Source organism: Gorilla gorilla, chromosome 9 (assembly GCF_029281585.2).
Source record: "Gorilla gorilla gorilla isolate KB3781 chromosome 9, NHGRI_mGorGor1-v2.1_pri, whole genome shotgun sequence".
NCBI classification, from domain to species: Eukaryota; Metazoa; Chordata; class Mammalia; order Primates; family Hominidae; genus Gorilla; species Gorilla gorilla.
In genome coordinates, this window is record NC_073233.2 from 93,179,527 (window position 1) to 93,195,297 (window position 15,771).

General features: G+C 34.9%; 1 protein-coding gene across 4 annotated transcripts in view; it reads right to left on the reverse strand.

Annotated features, from left to right (window-relative positions):
* Window positions 1–15,771, reverse strand: part of DLG2 (discs large MAGUK scaffold protein 2) — a 2,193,106-nt gene that overhangs the window by 1,843,013 nt on the left and 334,322 nt on the right. For all 4 annotated transcript variants that reach the window (XM_055355576.2, XM_055355573.2, XM_055355572.2 and 1 more), the window contains one exon: window positions 765–910. In XM_055355576.2, the coding sequence (XP_055211551.2) occupies window positions 765–910 (146 nt within the window). The remainder of the gene's footprint in view (window positions 1–764; window positions 911–15,771) is intronic.

Consider the following 15,771-nt stretch of genomic DNA (forward strand, 5'->3'; position numbering starts at 1 on the left):
TGGCTACATGACTCCAGTCTTGACAAATAGTGTGTGTGGGTATGTACTATTACCTCCCTTCAAAGTATTGACTGCCACTTAAAAGTATTCATTGACTTGTCCCTGTTAGCCCTTAGGTATGAACCTGAGACATGCCTCAACTTGCCTTAGTCTTTGGTAAATGTTGATTTTAACAGTAGTGTCCAAACTGTTTGATTCCATAATTCTATTTGTAAAAACAAGTTGATCATACAACTCTAATTGCTTTATATTTATTTTTAAAATTAGTTACTACTAATATATAAGTTACTCAAATATAGAAAATTTTAAAGAATGTGATTAAAAGAACTGGAAATAGGAATTCTAATATTCTGCTCCTACACTTCAACTGATCATTTTATTCTTGCCCCAGGATATGTGCCCTTCCTATGGAAATCAGAGTCTTAGACCACACTTCCCTATTCTACCATCTATCTTCTTCCCCTACAGCACAGGTAACCATGTTCTGAAACTCCGGAATGCCTTAGACTTGAGTCAACTCAAACTATGACAATTTTGCTAACATAACCCACTCAAAAAATATAAAGAATCATATCATTCCCACCCTATTTTATGTTTTGGAAAAATTGAATTTTCATATATGAAAATTGCATACAGTATGGTATAACTACATTTCTATTATTGTTGTTGCCATTTGTTGATAATAATCACCACTACCACCATTAATTCTTTAGTGGCCTAAGTCCTAGCATTATTCAGTTCTTTTGGAAGTTTCAGTAGTATACCTTTGAAGATTTTTGAAGTCTGTCATGGCACGGAGCAAGAAGGGATGTCTTCTCCCATTTCTGTAAAACTTGATTGGCTTCTTCTATCTTCTGCTCACAACTTTTTTGAGAATTTAGCAATGTCACCTCATAAAATTCTTGGATATCTGTAAGGAAAGCATCAAAATGTAATGCATGACTTCATAAATAGCTTCTGCACATATGTCCATATATAGACATACAGAAATTTTGCTGATTAAAAGAACTGCATAAATATATATCCCAAAGTAAAACAGAAGAAATCTTGAAAATTATCTTTTTACCTGCATTTAGAATGCTTATAGCAGCTTTATTCATAATTACAAAAACTAGAACAAATCCTTCAAAAAGTGAATAAACTGTAGTAAATCCATATAATAGAATGTTATTCAGTAATAAGGAATGAGCTATCAAGCCAAGCAAAAACATAGACGAATCTTAAATGCATATTGCTAAGTGAAAGAAGCCAGTCTGGAAAGGATACAAACTGTATGATTCCACCTATATAGCATCTGGAAAAAGTAAAACTAAAGAGACAGTTTAAAAAAATCAATGTTTGCCAGAGGTTCTGAGAAAGAGAAGGAGGTTTGAGTAGATAATGCAGACGATGATGAAAATATTCTCTAATGATACTGTAGTGTTGGACACATAACATGAACCATTTGTCAAAACCCAAAGAACTCAATAGCACAAAAAGTAAACCTTAACGTAGGCAAATTAAAAAAAAAATCATATAGGAAGTCAGAGGATCCCAAGATGAAATGCAGACTGTTACAAAGGAATGCAACTGTATTGCAAATGTATAAAATAACCTCCAAGAAGTCAACAGGAAAAAAAAAGTACTGACTTAAGTAACTTTGAAAATGAACAGAGACTATAAAACCAAAGTCAAGGAAACTATACAAAAGCATCATACTCTAGTTGGTAAATTTGCGTCCTGTTGGGTACAGATGAACAATTCTGAAAACACAATACATGTATACTAAAATTGAACAATTAAGTGAATGGATGGTAGATGATGGGAGCCAAGTTTCTTACTGTTCTATAGAAAGTTACAGGCAAGTAAGGTTAAAATGATTCATATGATATTAGATGAGAGTTGGAGACATGTTTAGCTTAATGTAGATACAGATGAATACATATAAGAATATTTACAGACATGTATATACACAAATCAGTTATACACACATATATTTCCTTGCTCCATCTGCTGAGAAGGCCTAGAAGCAATGATGCCATAGTAATAACAAACAAAACTAGCACCCTGATTTTGGCCTCTGTGCAGCATTGCTAGAGAGTAATGAACACTGTCATATTAGATTAGCAATGAGGGTGTCTATATGAACTCAAAGTTTTCAAGAGCTACAGCATAGAGAGACAGATAAAAATATGTTTAGAAACAGAAATGAATATGTATCTGGACATTTCCCAGCTTTGTCATATATAATTCCTGGCTCTGTCTTCTGAGAGAACCTAGAAGCAGGGACACCCCAGCAGCAACAAACACACCCAGAGCCCAGATCTTGGTTTGTAATACTATTTTCCAATAAAAGAAGCTCCTTGGAGAAATGGTTGATCCTAGGACTGGGGCAGGAGACATAAGATGAGCATGGAACATCTTATAGCCCCAGCAAATAAAGAAATAGTCACCAGAGAAACAACCCTGCTACAATGGGGGAATATCAAAGAAACACAAGAACCACATGAAAGAGCTGCCAAAGATGGCCAAAGCTGGAGCAATTTGAGCAAAAACAATATTACCTAGTACTGGATTATAACACAAAATATAAAATAAAGGGATGAGTAGGAGGGATTACAAAAGGGTAAGAGGAAACTTCTAAGAGTGATGTGTATGCTTACTATCTTTATTGTGCTTATAGTGCATACATATGTCCAAACCTATTAAATTATGCATTATATATGTAGTTCATTATGTATCAATTATGCATAAAATATATATATGTATCAATAAAGAAAGCAAAAAGACAAGGTACAAATTGAAAGAAGATAATTTCACAGCACACAGACAAAGGAACAGTATCCAGATATGAAAAGAAATACAAATCGCAAAGAAAAAGACAAGCAAACTAAAAGAAAAGAATTGGTAAAAGTTATGAGCAGGCATTTCACAGTAAAAGAAATACATGTCACAGATAAGCCTAGGAAAGATCCTCGACCTCATTGGTGATAAAAAATACAAACTAAGATCATAGTCAAATGCCATTTACATCAAAAATATTGTCAAAAATAATTAAGTCTCACAGTACAAGGACTAGAAAAAGACATGAATCCCTGGTAACTTATTTATTCCTAGCAAGTGCAAATTGCTATAGCCACTTCAGAAAATAATTTAACATTTGTTTATCCTATAAGTCAGTATTTCTACTACCCAGTACATATCCTAGATAAACTTTGGCACATATGCACCAAAAACAAACCAAAATATTCCTAACAGCATAGATTACAGTAGCAAACATTAGAAACATTCCAATGTCCATCAAAAGTGAAATAGATAAATTGTGATATGTTCTCAAGGTGGAGTGTATGGAGCAGTAAAAATGAATGAATGATAATATCATGAAACTATATATCTTAGAAAAATAACGTTGGGTGAATAAAGCAAGTTGCAATATGAAAAAATTTTTGTAAAGTTGAAAAATGTACAAAACTGAACTATATATTTTTAAGCGTCCATACATATACATGTAACAAAACAAATAGACAAAAGCAAAGGACGACATGAAAAGATGTAGTTACTTCAGTAGACAGGGTGGGCAAGGAAGTGGGATAAGGAAAGTACATATGAGTAGATACAAGTTAATGGTAAGGATCTATCTCTAGATGTCAGTAGCAATTTCAGAAATGTTTGTTGTGTTATGCTGTGTATATTATAGATAAATTGCATATATTATTTTGTATGAATTAAATATTATATTTTCATAAATAATAAAGAAAAATTTTGTGTTTCATAAATATTAAGATTTACAGAGAAAAGTTAGCAATCCTTAAATTTTATGTACAGCTACAACTTTATTCTGCCACTAGCAATAAAGTGTGAGGTCATGTTTGAAAAATGTGTAAGAACAGAAGGTAAAATCTGTACAGATATACATCTTTCCCAGATTTTTTTAATAACATACGGGCTGGTAGGTTACTAATTGAGTTGACAAAAATCAGAGAAATAAGGAATAAAAAAAAGATAAAACCCAGAAAACAAAATAGGTTTGCATCATCTTGCCTCACGTATTAATGGAGAGAAAAGAATTCGGGCATGGTGGTGTGTGCCTGTGGTCCCAGCTACTGAGGAGGTTGAGGCAGAACTGCTTGAACCCAGAAGGTCAAGGCTGCAGTGAGCTGTGTTCATGCCACTGCACTCCAGTCCTGGTAACAGAACAAGACTCACTTTCAAAAAAATAAAAACTAAAAATAAAGGGAAAAGAAAAAAAAGAATTTCTGTAAACATATCTGCAGCTACAGTCTCTTAAAAGAATAACGACTTGTAATGAATAAAACAATTTTTGTAGATAGTCAAATTTCAAGAGTCTTTTTCTCTGTATCGTTTTATAGGATATAAACAGTTTCATGAGCAGTATTTGCAAGTCACCAAAATTTGAAATACTACGTGTACAAATTATTCAGAAAAGAAAGGGTATTTATCATACTCACACTATGCATTTATATCAATAAGCTGTACTTCAAAACATAACAAACAGTGATTTGATCACATTCAGAAAAACCCTAGGGACAATATTTTTAATATTAAACTTACAAATCTTCATTAATTTATAGCCCCAAATGTGAAGAAGTGTTCTAATTCTATTTCACTCTTTTGTCTGCTTATTATCCATGCCTTAAGCAACTACTAGAGAGGAAGAAAATAACCATGATTAAGTCAAAGATGACTTAAATTTGATGATAATTCAATGATCAATGTCAAATTTCACTTTTGGTTAACAAGAATTATTTTTTAATAATTGACATATATCCCCTTGTCACTTTCCAAGCATCTCTCTTTTGCACCCTCTTTCCTCACCACCACCACCACCATTCCCACTGCCAGAGTTCAGGCCCTCGCCATCTGTTACTCACACTCTTCTCTAGGCCCAGATCCCCTTTCCCACACTTAGAAATCCTCCTTCTCCTTCAATGCCCAGTTCCAGTTCAGTCTTTGTAAAAACAATATTTGAAGTCAGAGATCTAAATATGAAATGTCATCATCAAGAAATTATTTTTACTAAAACTGGGTTCAATTGAGTAGTTAGTAAGAACACCCAAGCCACTATCATCAAAAAGAAAATATGTTTGGAAAGTTGTAGGGGATTGTCTTCTTACAGCTTCAACAAAGAGATGGTAAAATGTGTTAAAACATATGCCTATGCTTCTTCCAACATGCCTTGTTCCCTTACGACATACCTGCTTTGAATTCATCTAGACAGTATAGCACAGTTGATCTTCCTATATTTAATGATGTTGCAAATTACATTCGGCTTTTCTGAACACTTGGTTCTGCTTAGGGAGCTAGATAAATGCTCATATCCACTTCCCTTATCCTGTATCCAAATCCCATACTTTCTCTTCTGCAAAGTAAAATGCTGCTGTTTTCTCCTGTTCCAAAAACATACTGCTTGAATCTACCCAAATAGTTATTTCTCTTTCAGCCTTATAGTAGAAATAGTTGTTCACCCACCTGTTTTCAACATTTCAATTCACTAAGTAGTTTTTAAGTGCTATGCAAGGCCCTTAGGAATGAAGACAATGTTCTATCCAGCCATATATTCTCTAGTATCTAGCATTATCCTTAAACTCAGCAAGCACACAATGAATTCTTGGTAATTTTCATTTACCTGTATTCCCTCTCTTTTTAAGGATCTAACAGAAGAAAAATCATTGAATGAAGTCAAATCCCTTCTCACTCAGGACTGCTAAACCCTGCATATTGTTTAGATTACATTTTTATGCGACTTGACTCCTTGATTTAATCACAGCACCTCAAATTCTTGAAGACGTGTCCATTTTGATGTCACAATTTTTAAAGAATCATCTATAAATTATTGTCAAATTTACAGGAAAGTGTTTACAAACTCTAATGTACACAAAAATTTCCTGGGGACATGGGGCCTGAATTTCTGCACTTCTAATAAGCTCTCAGGTGATGTACATGGCTTCTGATCCACTAGCAACATTGGACTTAAGAAATAGCATCTCAGGGATAAGAATTTCATACTCTCAATTCAAATAGCCCTTTTGAGTCACTGCAGTCCTCTTGCAGTGACTCAAAAGAAAAGTGGGGTTAAAGAGGGGAATAGGGTGAAAGATGCCCATAATAGAAGATGGCAAGCGAAGAACTCTGCCTCTTGATTCATAAACAATAAGTACTTAGTATGGATATTATTGACTAAACTGATTTAGATTGAATTCATTAGAACTTAGTTGAAAGAAGCTGTATTTCCATCTTCTGCCTTTAGGATCCATTAAAACAAAAAAGTTGACTTCTAGGTGATAGCTGAGAGAGCCCCTATTCAGTCCAATCTCTCTCTCTTTTAACCTACACTCCTTGAAAATGAGATCTGGTCTTCGTAATAATGATTCTGACACAGTTAGGTCTTCAATTGTCAAACAGCATGTTGAAGGAAATTCATAATAAATAGGACTGGATTTTCAAGCACATCCTTAAAAACTCAACATATACTCAAAATATTTCATCTTCTTCCAAGAAGAAACACCTAACATGACATACCTATTTCAATGATGCTACTATTCCCTCAAAAGACACTTAAAACTCCTCTTTGAGATATACCTTCAAGCATTTGATGAGATTTTTAAGGTCCTTGGAAATGGTAAATATTTTTCTCTTGAAAGGAAGTTTGGTTTTCTTGAAATAACCAAAATTCACTAGGCAAACTTCAAATATAAGTAATGGAAAAAAGGATTTTTTACATGACTTAAGAAAATACGATTCTTAAATCATGAGGCTTTTTTCTTGTGTGACTCATGAGTTGCTCTGCGATTATCCACTTAACCACAATAAAATTAAAAAGTAACTAGAATGTCCAATGTGTAACATCTTTACATACTTTTTAATCTATTATGGGCTAGAATAAAAGTGACTGGGGAAGGTCTTTTTGCACTTCTTCCCATCCCAGCCTTCATGTTGCCAGGCATAGTATTATGGGAACAATAGCAGTCACCTCTGTACTCTGCCAAACAGAAACCCCTGTGGAGGTTGTTACTGTTGATTCATTTGGTTTTTGGTGATTGGCATATATGGCCATAGCTCACCAAAGCTGTTTAATCCCAAAAATTTACCAAAATCACCTGAGGATTCTCTTCTTTTTTTTATTTTTTTATTTTTTTTAGACAGAGTCTTGCTCTGTCATCTACGTTGGAATGCAGCAGTGCAATCTCGGCTCACTGCAATCTCCGCCTCCAGGGTTCAAGCGATTATCCTGACTCAGCCTCCCAAGTAGCTGGAATTACAGGTGCCCAACACCATGCCCAGTTAATTTGTGTATCTTTAGTAAAGATGGGGTTTCACCGCGTTGGGCAGGCTGGTTTTGAACTCCTGACCTCATGTGATCCACCCGCCTCAGCCTCCCAAAGTGCTGGGATTACAGGCATAAGCCACCACGCCTGGCCAGGATTCTCTTCTTACAGCTGCAACAAAGAGATGGTAAGATGTGCTTTAAGACATATGCCTTACGCTTCTTCCAACATACCTTGTTCTCTTACCACATACCTGCTTTGAATTCAGCTGGACAGTATAGCACAGGTGATCTTACTATATGTAATGATGTTACAAAATGATGTTACAGTCTTGATGTTCCATTAGGCTTTTCTGAACACTTGGTTCTGCTTAGGGAGTCAGATAAATGTTCATATCCAATTTCCTTATCCTGTATCCATATCCCATACTTTCTCTTCTGCAAAGTAAAAAGTTATCATTCTCCCAATCCATATGAGTCCAAAACTACTAGACACTGAAGCATAGAAGTGGAATTTTCAATAAAGCCTTTATCAGTGTGGTAAACGTCCTATCTTAGGCTTTGTACCAAGAAAAGTTTCTTTAAGAATATTACCTGGAACTAGAGGAATAAAGTTGAATATGAGGAAGGGACTGAAGTTGAATGTAGATGAAATGAAAATATAAATTTCATAGCCTAGACCCAGTGAAAGCAAGTACCAAGTAAGGGAATAAAAGAGACAAAACAGGAATGAGTGCAAAACCCGGAGTCCAAGGACTAACGCAAAATGGAACTCAATAGATGCTGAACACATAAGACCAGAGAATGAGTAAATGCTCATACCCAAAAGGTCATGCAAATTCCACATTGTTCTGATATGATTGGGCTTCTTCTGTGCCTAGACAAAGCACAACGGAAGGAAGGAAGGAAGGAAGGAAGGAAGAGAGGGAGGGAGGGAGGGAAGGAAGGAGGGAGGAAGGGAAGAAAGGGAGGAGGGGAGGGAAGGAAAAGAAAGAGAAGAGAGGAGAAGGGAAGGAGGGAGTGGGGGTGGGGCAGAGAGATTATGAAGGAAATCTTGGTTTCAAAGTACTTTCCTCTATTAAAAAGAACCAAGGCTTTTTGGAGAAAGGGCTCACAGGATGAGAACAAGGAAATTATGAGTCTAGTACATCTTTTTGTACTAGAAAGTAAGGAAGTGCTCAAAAATCACAGGATCATATCAAAAGGACATGTAAGCCAGCTTGAAGGGGCTCTTAATGACTAAATCTGAAATAATTTGAGCCTTAAAAATAAATTAATAGTCACGGGATATAACCTTTTTAATAAAATAATAATCCATTAGTTCATCCTGATATAGAAAAAATTAATGATTAAATGGGGGAGAAAGGAAAGTTCTTCCTTCCAGAATTCCAACTAATAAATATAGAAGAAATGATGGAGTTATAAAATCATTGAGGGATTCTGCAACTAGTGGTAAAAAATAGGACAAAGAATGTGGCATTGTATAGCCTTATAGTATCTCCCCACCAATTAGAACAAAATGGGCCAGGCATGGTGGCTTACGCCTGTGATCTCTTTGGGAGGCGAACGCAGGAGATAGGAGCAACAGTTGAGCCCAAGAGTTTGAGACCAACCTGGGCAATATAGTGAGACCTCATCTCTGCAAAAAACAAAAATATACTTATAAAATTATTTTTTAAAATAGTACAAACTGGCACGGGGAGCCTCCTGTTATCATATACCAAGAAGAACATAGCATAATTTCTGTAATATTCCTGCCCAAAATGCGTAAGTTGAATCTAATCATAAGGAAACATCAGACAAATGCAAATTATAAGACGTTCTACTACATACTTGACTTGAAATCTTCAAAAATGTCAAGGTAAGAAAAGAAAAGCTTATGAACTATTGCAGATTAAAGGAAACTAAACAGGCATGACAATTAAATGCAACGGGTAATGTAACGTAGCTCTTGGACTGAGGAAATACAACTATAAAAGACATTATGGAGACAACTGCTGAAATGAGTATGGACTGCTCATTAGATAATAATATTGTAGCAATGTTAAGTTTCCTGATTTTGATAACTGCACTATTTATATAAGAGAATATTCTTGGTTTTAGAAAATGTATAAGTATTTAGTGATCAATGTGCCTAATGCCCCCAACTATTCTCAAATGAGTGAACGGCATCAGGCACTTCATTAATAAGATGCATGCAAAGCTGGGCATGGTGGCTAATACGTGTAATTCCAACACTTTGGGACGCCGAAGTGGGAAGATTGGTTGAAGCCAGGAGTTTAAGACCAGCCTGGTCAACACGATGAGAACCCGTATCTACAAAAATAAAAATAAACTGATATGCATATATATATGTATATATGTGTATATGTGCGTATAGAGATATAGAGATATATAGAGACATGCATATATAGAAAATAATAAATAGAGTGAAATGTAAACAATTGGTGAATCTGGGTAAAGTGACTATACTATTCTTATAACTTTTCTGTATATTTGAAATTACATTGAAATACATCACTTTGAAAAATGGTAAGGTGACTAGGAGGTGTTAGTGATAAGTATGGAACTGAGAAATATCCAGTAACATTTGTAAAAAAAAAAAATCTACAGGAAAGAGACTCGAAGAGGAACAAAGTATACAGTGCCGAATGGCATGGAAGAGGTAGAAGATCAGATCATTAGGGCATATGTGAGGTAGTATAATTACTTGGAGATAAAAGCACAAGCTCTGAAGTCAAACAAAATGGCCCTGGCTCTGCTACTTACTAAATGTGTGACCTTATGCAAGTTACTTAACTTCTCTAAACCTCACCTTCTTCACCTATAAAATTTACATGTGTAAGTACTCCATGTGGTTGAACAGTTATATAAAACACAGTAAATGGTAGCTATGATATTCTTTGATTAACATATCTTCCAACAATACTGTGTACAAGGCAGTCTCATTAAATGTTGAATACCTGAACATAGAATATGCTCAGCCAGGAGTCACTTCTTCCGTAAGAGTCAAGGGTGCAGACACTTGAATCAATAAAGCAGAATTAATACTTGACAAGGAGGCAGAAATTGTTATTTACAAGTTTTTAAAAAGCTGATTCAAAGGGAAATTGTAACAGAAATGCAATAAGATGTGCCTGAAGGAACACAGTATTTTTGTGGCTCAAATAAGGTCTTTAAAAATACGACCTCTAAAATGAATTTTAATTCAAAATATCTCCTTGATGAATACATGTGCTACTTCAAGTTGCTCAAAAAGCAGGCACTAAATAAACTCAAGATATTGTTAATGCAAATCAGCTACCTTTTATCTTACACTTATAGCACTTATACTCCCAAACCACCAGCAGGTGTGTCTTATTCTATATCTAGGAGATAATTAACTTTCAATTTCACATCAATCATTCAAGATGTAGGAACGTTGTCAATTCTTTTTACCTCACAAAGATTTACCATGTAAATTCTACAAATCTTCAGAAGATAAGTAACTATATGTAATCCGTATGAGCCCAGTTTTAAGTTACATATTCTTTCATGCCTACCTCCCCACTAAAAAATTCCCAATATCTTCCAATCTGTGATTAAGTATTGGTATTGCTCATTGAAGACAGGAGAGAAGAAAGAAACTAGCATTTGCCATTTACCAGCCATGCATAAACTCCATGTGTTTAGTTGTACTTTGTAAATGTCATTCATTTTACTAACTTCTTTTGATCATCTTATGAGACATGTAGGTTACACCTATGTTAGAGACGGAGAAACTGAGACTGGTTCAAGGTCATCAGGCTGGACAATGGCAAGGCTATTATTGGAATTCACGTTTGACACTTAAGCCTAAACCCTTTAATGCAACATGCTGCAACAGTATGCATAATAGAATGTTAGGGGTTAATTAAATAATAACAGTGCTAAAACAAGTATATTTTATTGTCAAACGCATGACTAGAATATCATTTAGAAAATTCTTCAGATCACCAGATGGAAAGAAAATCAAACCTAAGGAACTCTCAAAAACTTTCCAGGACTTGTTACCAAGGATATTTTAACTAATCTCAATAGCACAGTGCTTAGCTGAAGCTACTTGGTTGGTTTCCATCAGCAAAATCTCAAACAGAATGAGAGTTTGGACTCCAGGGATCTTTCCAGCTGATGAATGCCAAGGGAGACAAGAATGCTTATGCACAGAAGTAGCTATAGACTTTCAGTATAGTTAAGCTAGGAGACAAATATTAAAGTGGTTGCTACAAATTGACTCTATTGGCCTCTCAGATTTGCTTTTCACATGCTGTGAACACAGAGTATTCAATAAATATTAGCTATGCAATAATATTGTAACAATTTTTTCCAGAGGATAAGAACTAACTTTAACAGAAAATAAGCAGCAGAAGAGAAAAAGATGGCAAAACAGCTATGAAATAATAGACTTTGGAGGAATCTTTGCTGTCAGGCACATAAGTATAGATTTACTTAATATTCTGTTTAATGGTGATTTTATGCAATTTTATAATCAGTCCAATTAAACAACTCATATAAGGACAGAATAGCATTCAGTCTACAGGGAGACATTATCCATAGAGACACATGTTAAGTAGGAAAATAAAACTCTGTCTCTGACATGTAAAATACAACATCCCTCTCATCTCCTCAAATCGGATATATAAGGACTTTTATTACAACTTGCCAAAATGGCAAGATTGTTTTGTTTTGATTTTCTTTTTTTTTTTTCACTTAGTTATTTCTTATTTTTTCCTTCTTTTGGACATACAGCTCTGAATCATAAGACTGTAAAGAATTCTACTCATAAATACCAAAGGCTTAGTCCCCTCTTATGTATACCATGAAATGAAGGGTATTTTTTTGGCAGATTAATAAATCTAATATCAACTATCACTTGAAAAAAGTATCACATTCCACTGCACCAAAAGGATGAATTTAAATGAAAGTCTGTAATTTCACCTGGAATTGGTCCAGTAAGTGATAGCTGATGGCTAATCTCAAAAAGAACATGCTTGTAAACACCTGTGTTCCAATTATCTGAAAATCAATTTTAGATTGTAGAAATTATTGAAAATATATTCCTATAAAATGTGTAATAAAATTTTATTATAATTATGATGTAATTTTATTATATATAATTATATTATTGTACAAAATGATACAATCATATTATAATTTATTGCAGTGTAAAATTATATTATATAAAGCTAATTATCATATACATATCATTATAGTACAGATATAATCATTTCCATTATATTATTTTAAATTTTATGATCTACTGTGCTAGAAAATCTTATGAGAATGTACTGCTTAAATAAAATTGTAGAAAAATAAAACCAAGAGCCATTAAATATGTCACCTTTCTTTTTCCCCAACTTCCCCGATAACTAAAGAGTTAGCTTAAGAGAAAATATTATGCCCAAATACCAAAGTACAGATTAGAAAATATGCTACCCAATATACCTAAGGTATCATTAGCATACTTTTGTATTGGTTAAATAAAGTATACTGCCTTTTGTTCTAAAGTGATAGTGGAAAGCCAGCTTGTAGACGAATGGTTTTTATGTTGCAAGAACTATCCGATCAACTGCAGTCCCCAAGTATGACATGAAGCTTTGTAGTTCTCTCTTAGACTGCCTAATGTTGTACGATAATCTTGAGACCACTGGAAAGCCACACAGGACCCCATAGTCAAACCAGCAGGCCATTCTGCCTGTTTCCAGACAAGGAAAACTATGCTGATAGTTCCACTAACAGTCTTTGGAAAATAGTAATGTTTCTTCTTGCTTTATTGAAAAATACATCTATGAGCTTCTTCTCGTATTTTCTTCTTTCTCTTTTCATTCCATTCATTCTTTTCCTTTCCCTTTCCCTTTCCCTTTCATTCCCTTCCTGAACAATTCAGTCCCAAAGCCACTGGGTGAAGTAGAGCAAGGTCTACTCTGGTGGTGAAGGAGTTTGGAGAACAGAGCTACAGTGGTCCAGAGCAGAGTGTCAGATTGGCCCAGGGCCTAATCAAGATGAGAAGGGTATTCAAGTATGGAGGCAGACCACAGCAGAGTTACAGAGCCTGACAGAATGAGGAAAGAGTCCTTGAAGACAGGTAGGCTAATAAGGGCTGTTGGAACTAAAACAAGTTAAGGAAGGCCAAATAGGCGACATAATGTCTGAGCATGGAGTTAAAACCTGAGTAGTATGAGGAGGGCGCCCATGTGATGGGAAGGGACTGAAGTGTTTTGTCCTAGCTAAGTAGAGTGACGAGGTCTCCCACGCAGAGCAGTGACCTAGCAAGCGTTGTGAGAGCCTGAGTTTGGTGAGGAGGGTATCTGTGCTGGGGTGGCAGTAGCAACGGGAGACTGGTTACATACAGAAGGATGGGTCATATAAGTAAATAAAATAAGGATAATTTGAATCTATCAGAAAAGAGCGAAAATATGGCAGTAGAGAAAACTACAATGAATTATATAGTGTTAGACTGGAACTGGAGTAATCAGTGTGAACTCATGGTTTTCAATAGAGATAGATAAATATAGATATTAATATAGATGTAAATTTGTCTGAGTTTAAACATACACAAAAGTGAAAATAACTTCACAGTGGGGAAGCCTGGAAAACACAACTTCAATTGTGTGCTCAAAGTGAACATCATAAGTAAATGCAGCAAATCTAATTACGTGCCACCTGATAGGATGCAATGAAAAGATCACAGCCTCACTTCTGTAATACTCCTATTTCAGAAATGTCAGTCACAAAAAAAGAAAAAAGTAAAAGCTGAGAGTCTGCCCCAGAATTAAGGAAATTAGAAAGACATGACAACTAAAGATGACATGTGATTTTGAACTAAATTCTTTGCTATAAAGCACATCTAACTGGGACATCTGTTAATTTCCCATTAATACCAATATTGGTAATATTGGTATTATTGGTATTAACAGGTAATTAACCAATGTCCCAATATGTTAATTTCCCATTAATACCAATATTCCCATTATTACCATCTGATTTTGATGGTAATATTGCAGTTATATAACAGATTGCTCTTGTTCCCAGGAGATACACTAATGTATTAGGAAGAAATGGAACAAGTTGGTCACTTAACACTCATATGGGTCAAGAGACTTTCTTTAAGTGCTGTACTGTACTTTCACATTTGAGATTATTTCAAAAAAAATTTAATGCCCTAAAAATAAATTTTAAAAATTATTTCTAAAAAACAAAGAAAGAAAATTACATCTAGGTCATAGAAGATGTAAATTCTTTGTGGTTGTCTAGATGCAAACCCCTCACCCACTTTTCAACTTCAAGAGTCTATTTTTGTGTTAATAATAAATGCCATTCATCAAACATACCATAGCAAGTTAAGCATTGTATGTACATTATCTCATTTACTATTCCCAATACTCCTATGAGATAGGTATTATTTTTATCCCTTTACGAAGGAAGAAACTCAGGAAGAGAGAGGTTGAGATGTTTGCCCAGTTTGCTTAATTTATAACTGGCAGAGCTGGGATAGGAACTAGGTATGTCTCACTCCAAAGCCTGTGGCCTTAACTATTACAAACTGACTCTTTATGTCTGGAGTAATTGTTAGATTTTCTTTGTTTTGCTCTGGGTTAACAGGGATTTTGTTTGTTCATCTTGTTTTTCTTGTCATCTAGGATGTTTTATGGACCATGACTCAGCAGTTCCAGCTCAAAGATTCTTTCTCCCTGAAGCCTCCTTCACCAAAAGTCATTTCTCCCTTCCTCCCTATTATTGCCTTTGCACTTTGCATTTATCTTGTGATTCTTATGACCTTGTGTCATTGGAATATATGTTTTATTTCCCTACATGTAAACTTTGCAAAGTTAAAGGCCAAGTCACACTCCATTCTTTATCTCACATAACCAGTGGCTGTCAAATTTTACCGTGCACCAAAATCACCCAAAGAGCTTGTTAAAAAACAGATTACTGGGCCGTATCACCAGAGTTTCTGATTCGGTAGTCTAGGGTAGGGCCTAGAATTTACTTTTCTAATAAATTCCCATGCGATGCTGGTGTTGCTGGTCCAGGGACTGCACTTTGAAAAACATTTCAGTACTGTATAGAGCTTACCAGTCTCTTACCAAAGTAGCTAAATAGTGTTTTTTGATTTATAAAACTATAACACATACATTATCTTCTTTGCTATAATATATCCAAATACAGATATAATATATGTATGCCATAGAATGCCTCATATTATATGGTAATAATAAATTGGTTGGTTCATCTTTCCCACCTTTTATTCATTCACTCATTTCTTCAACAAATATTTCTTAAGTATTGACTGTGTGCCTGGTACTGATAGAGCAGTGAATAAGACAGATTAGCCTCTGCTATGATAAAAACTAACAGTCTAGTAGAAAAAAAGAAGACTAAGCAAAATATGACAAATTTCCATACTTCACTTCCAATTATCTTCATGGGAAGAGATATTTGATAAATGGGAGCAACAAAACAAAATGTGTATTAGCACAATAACACAT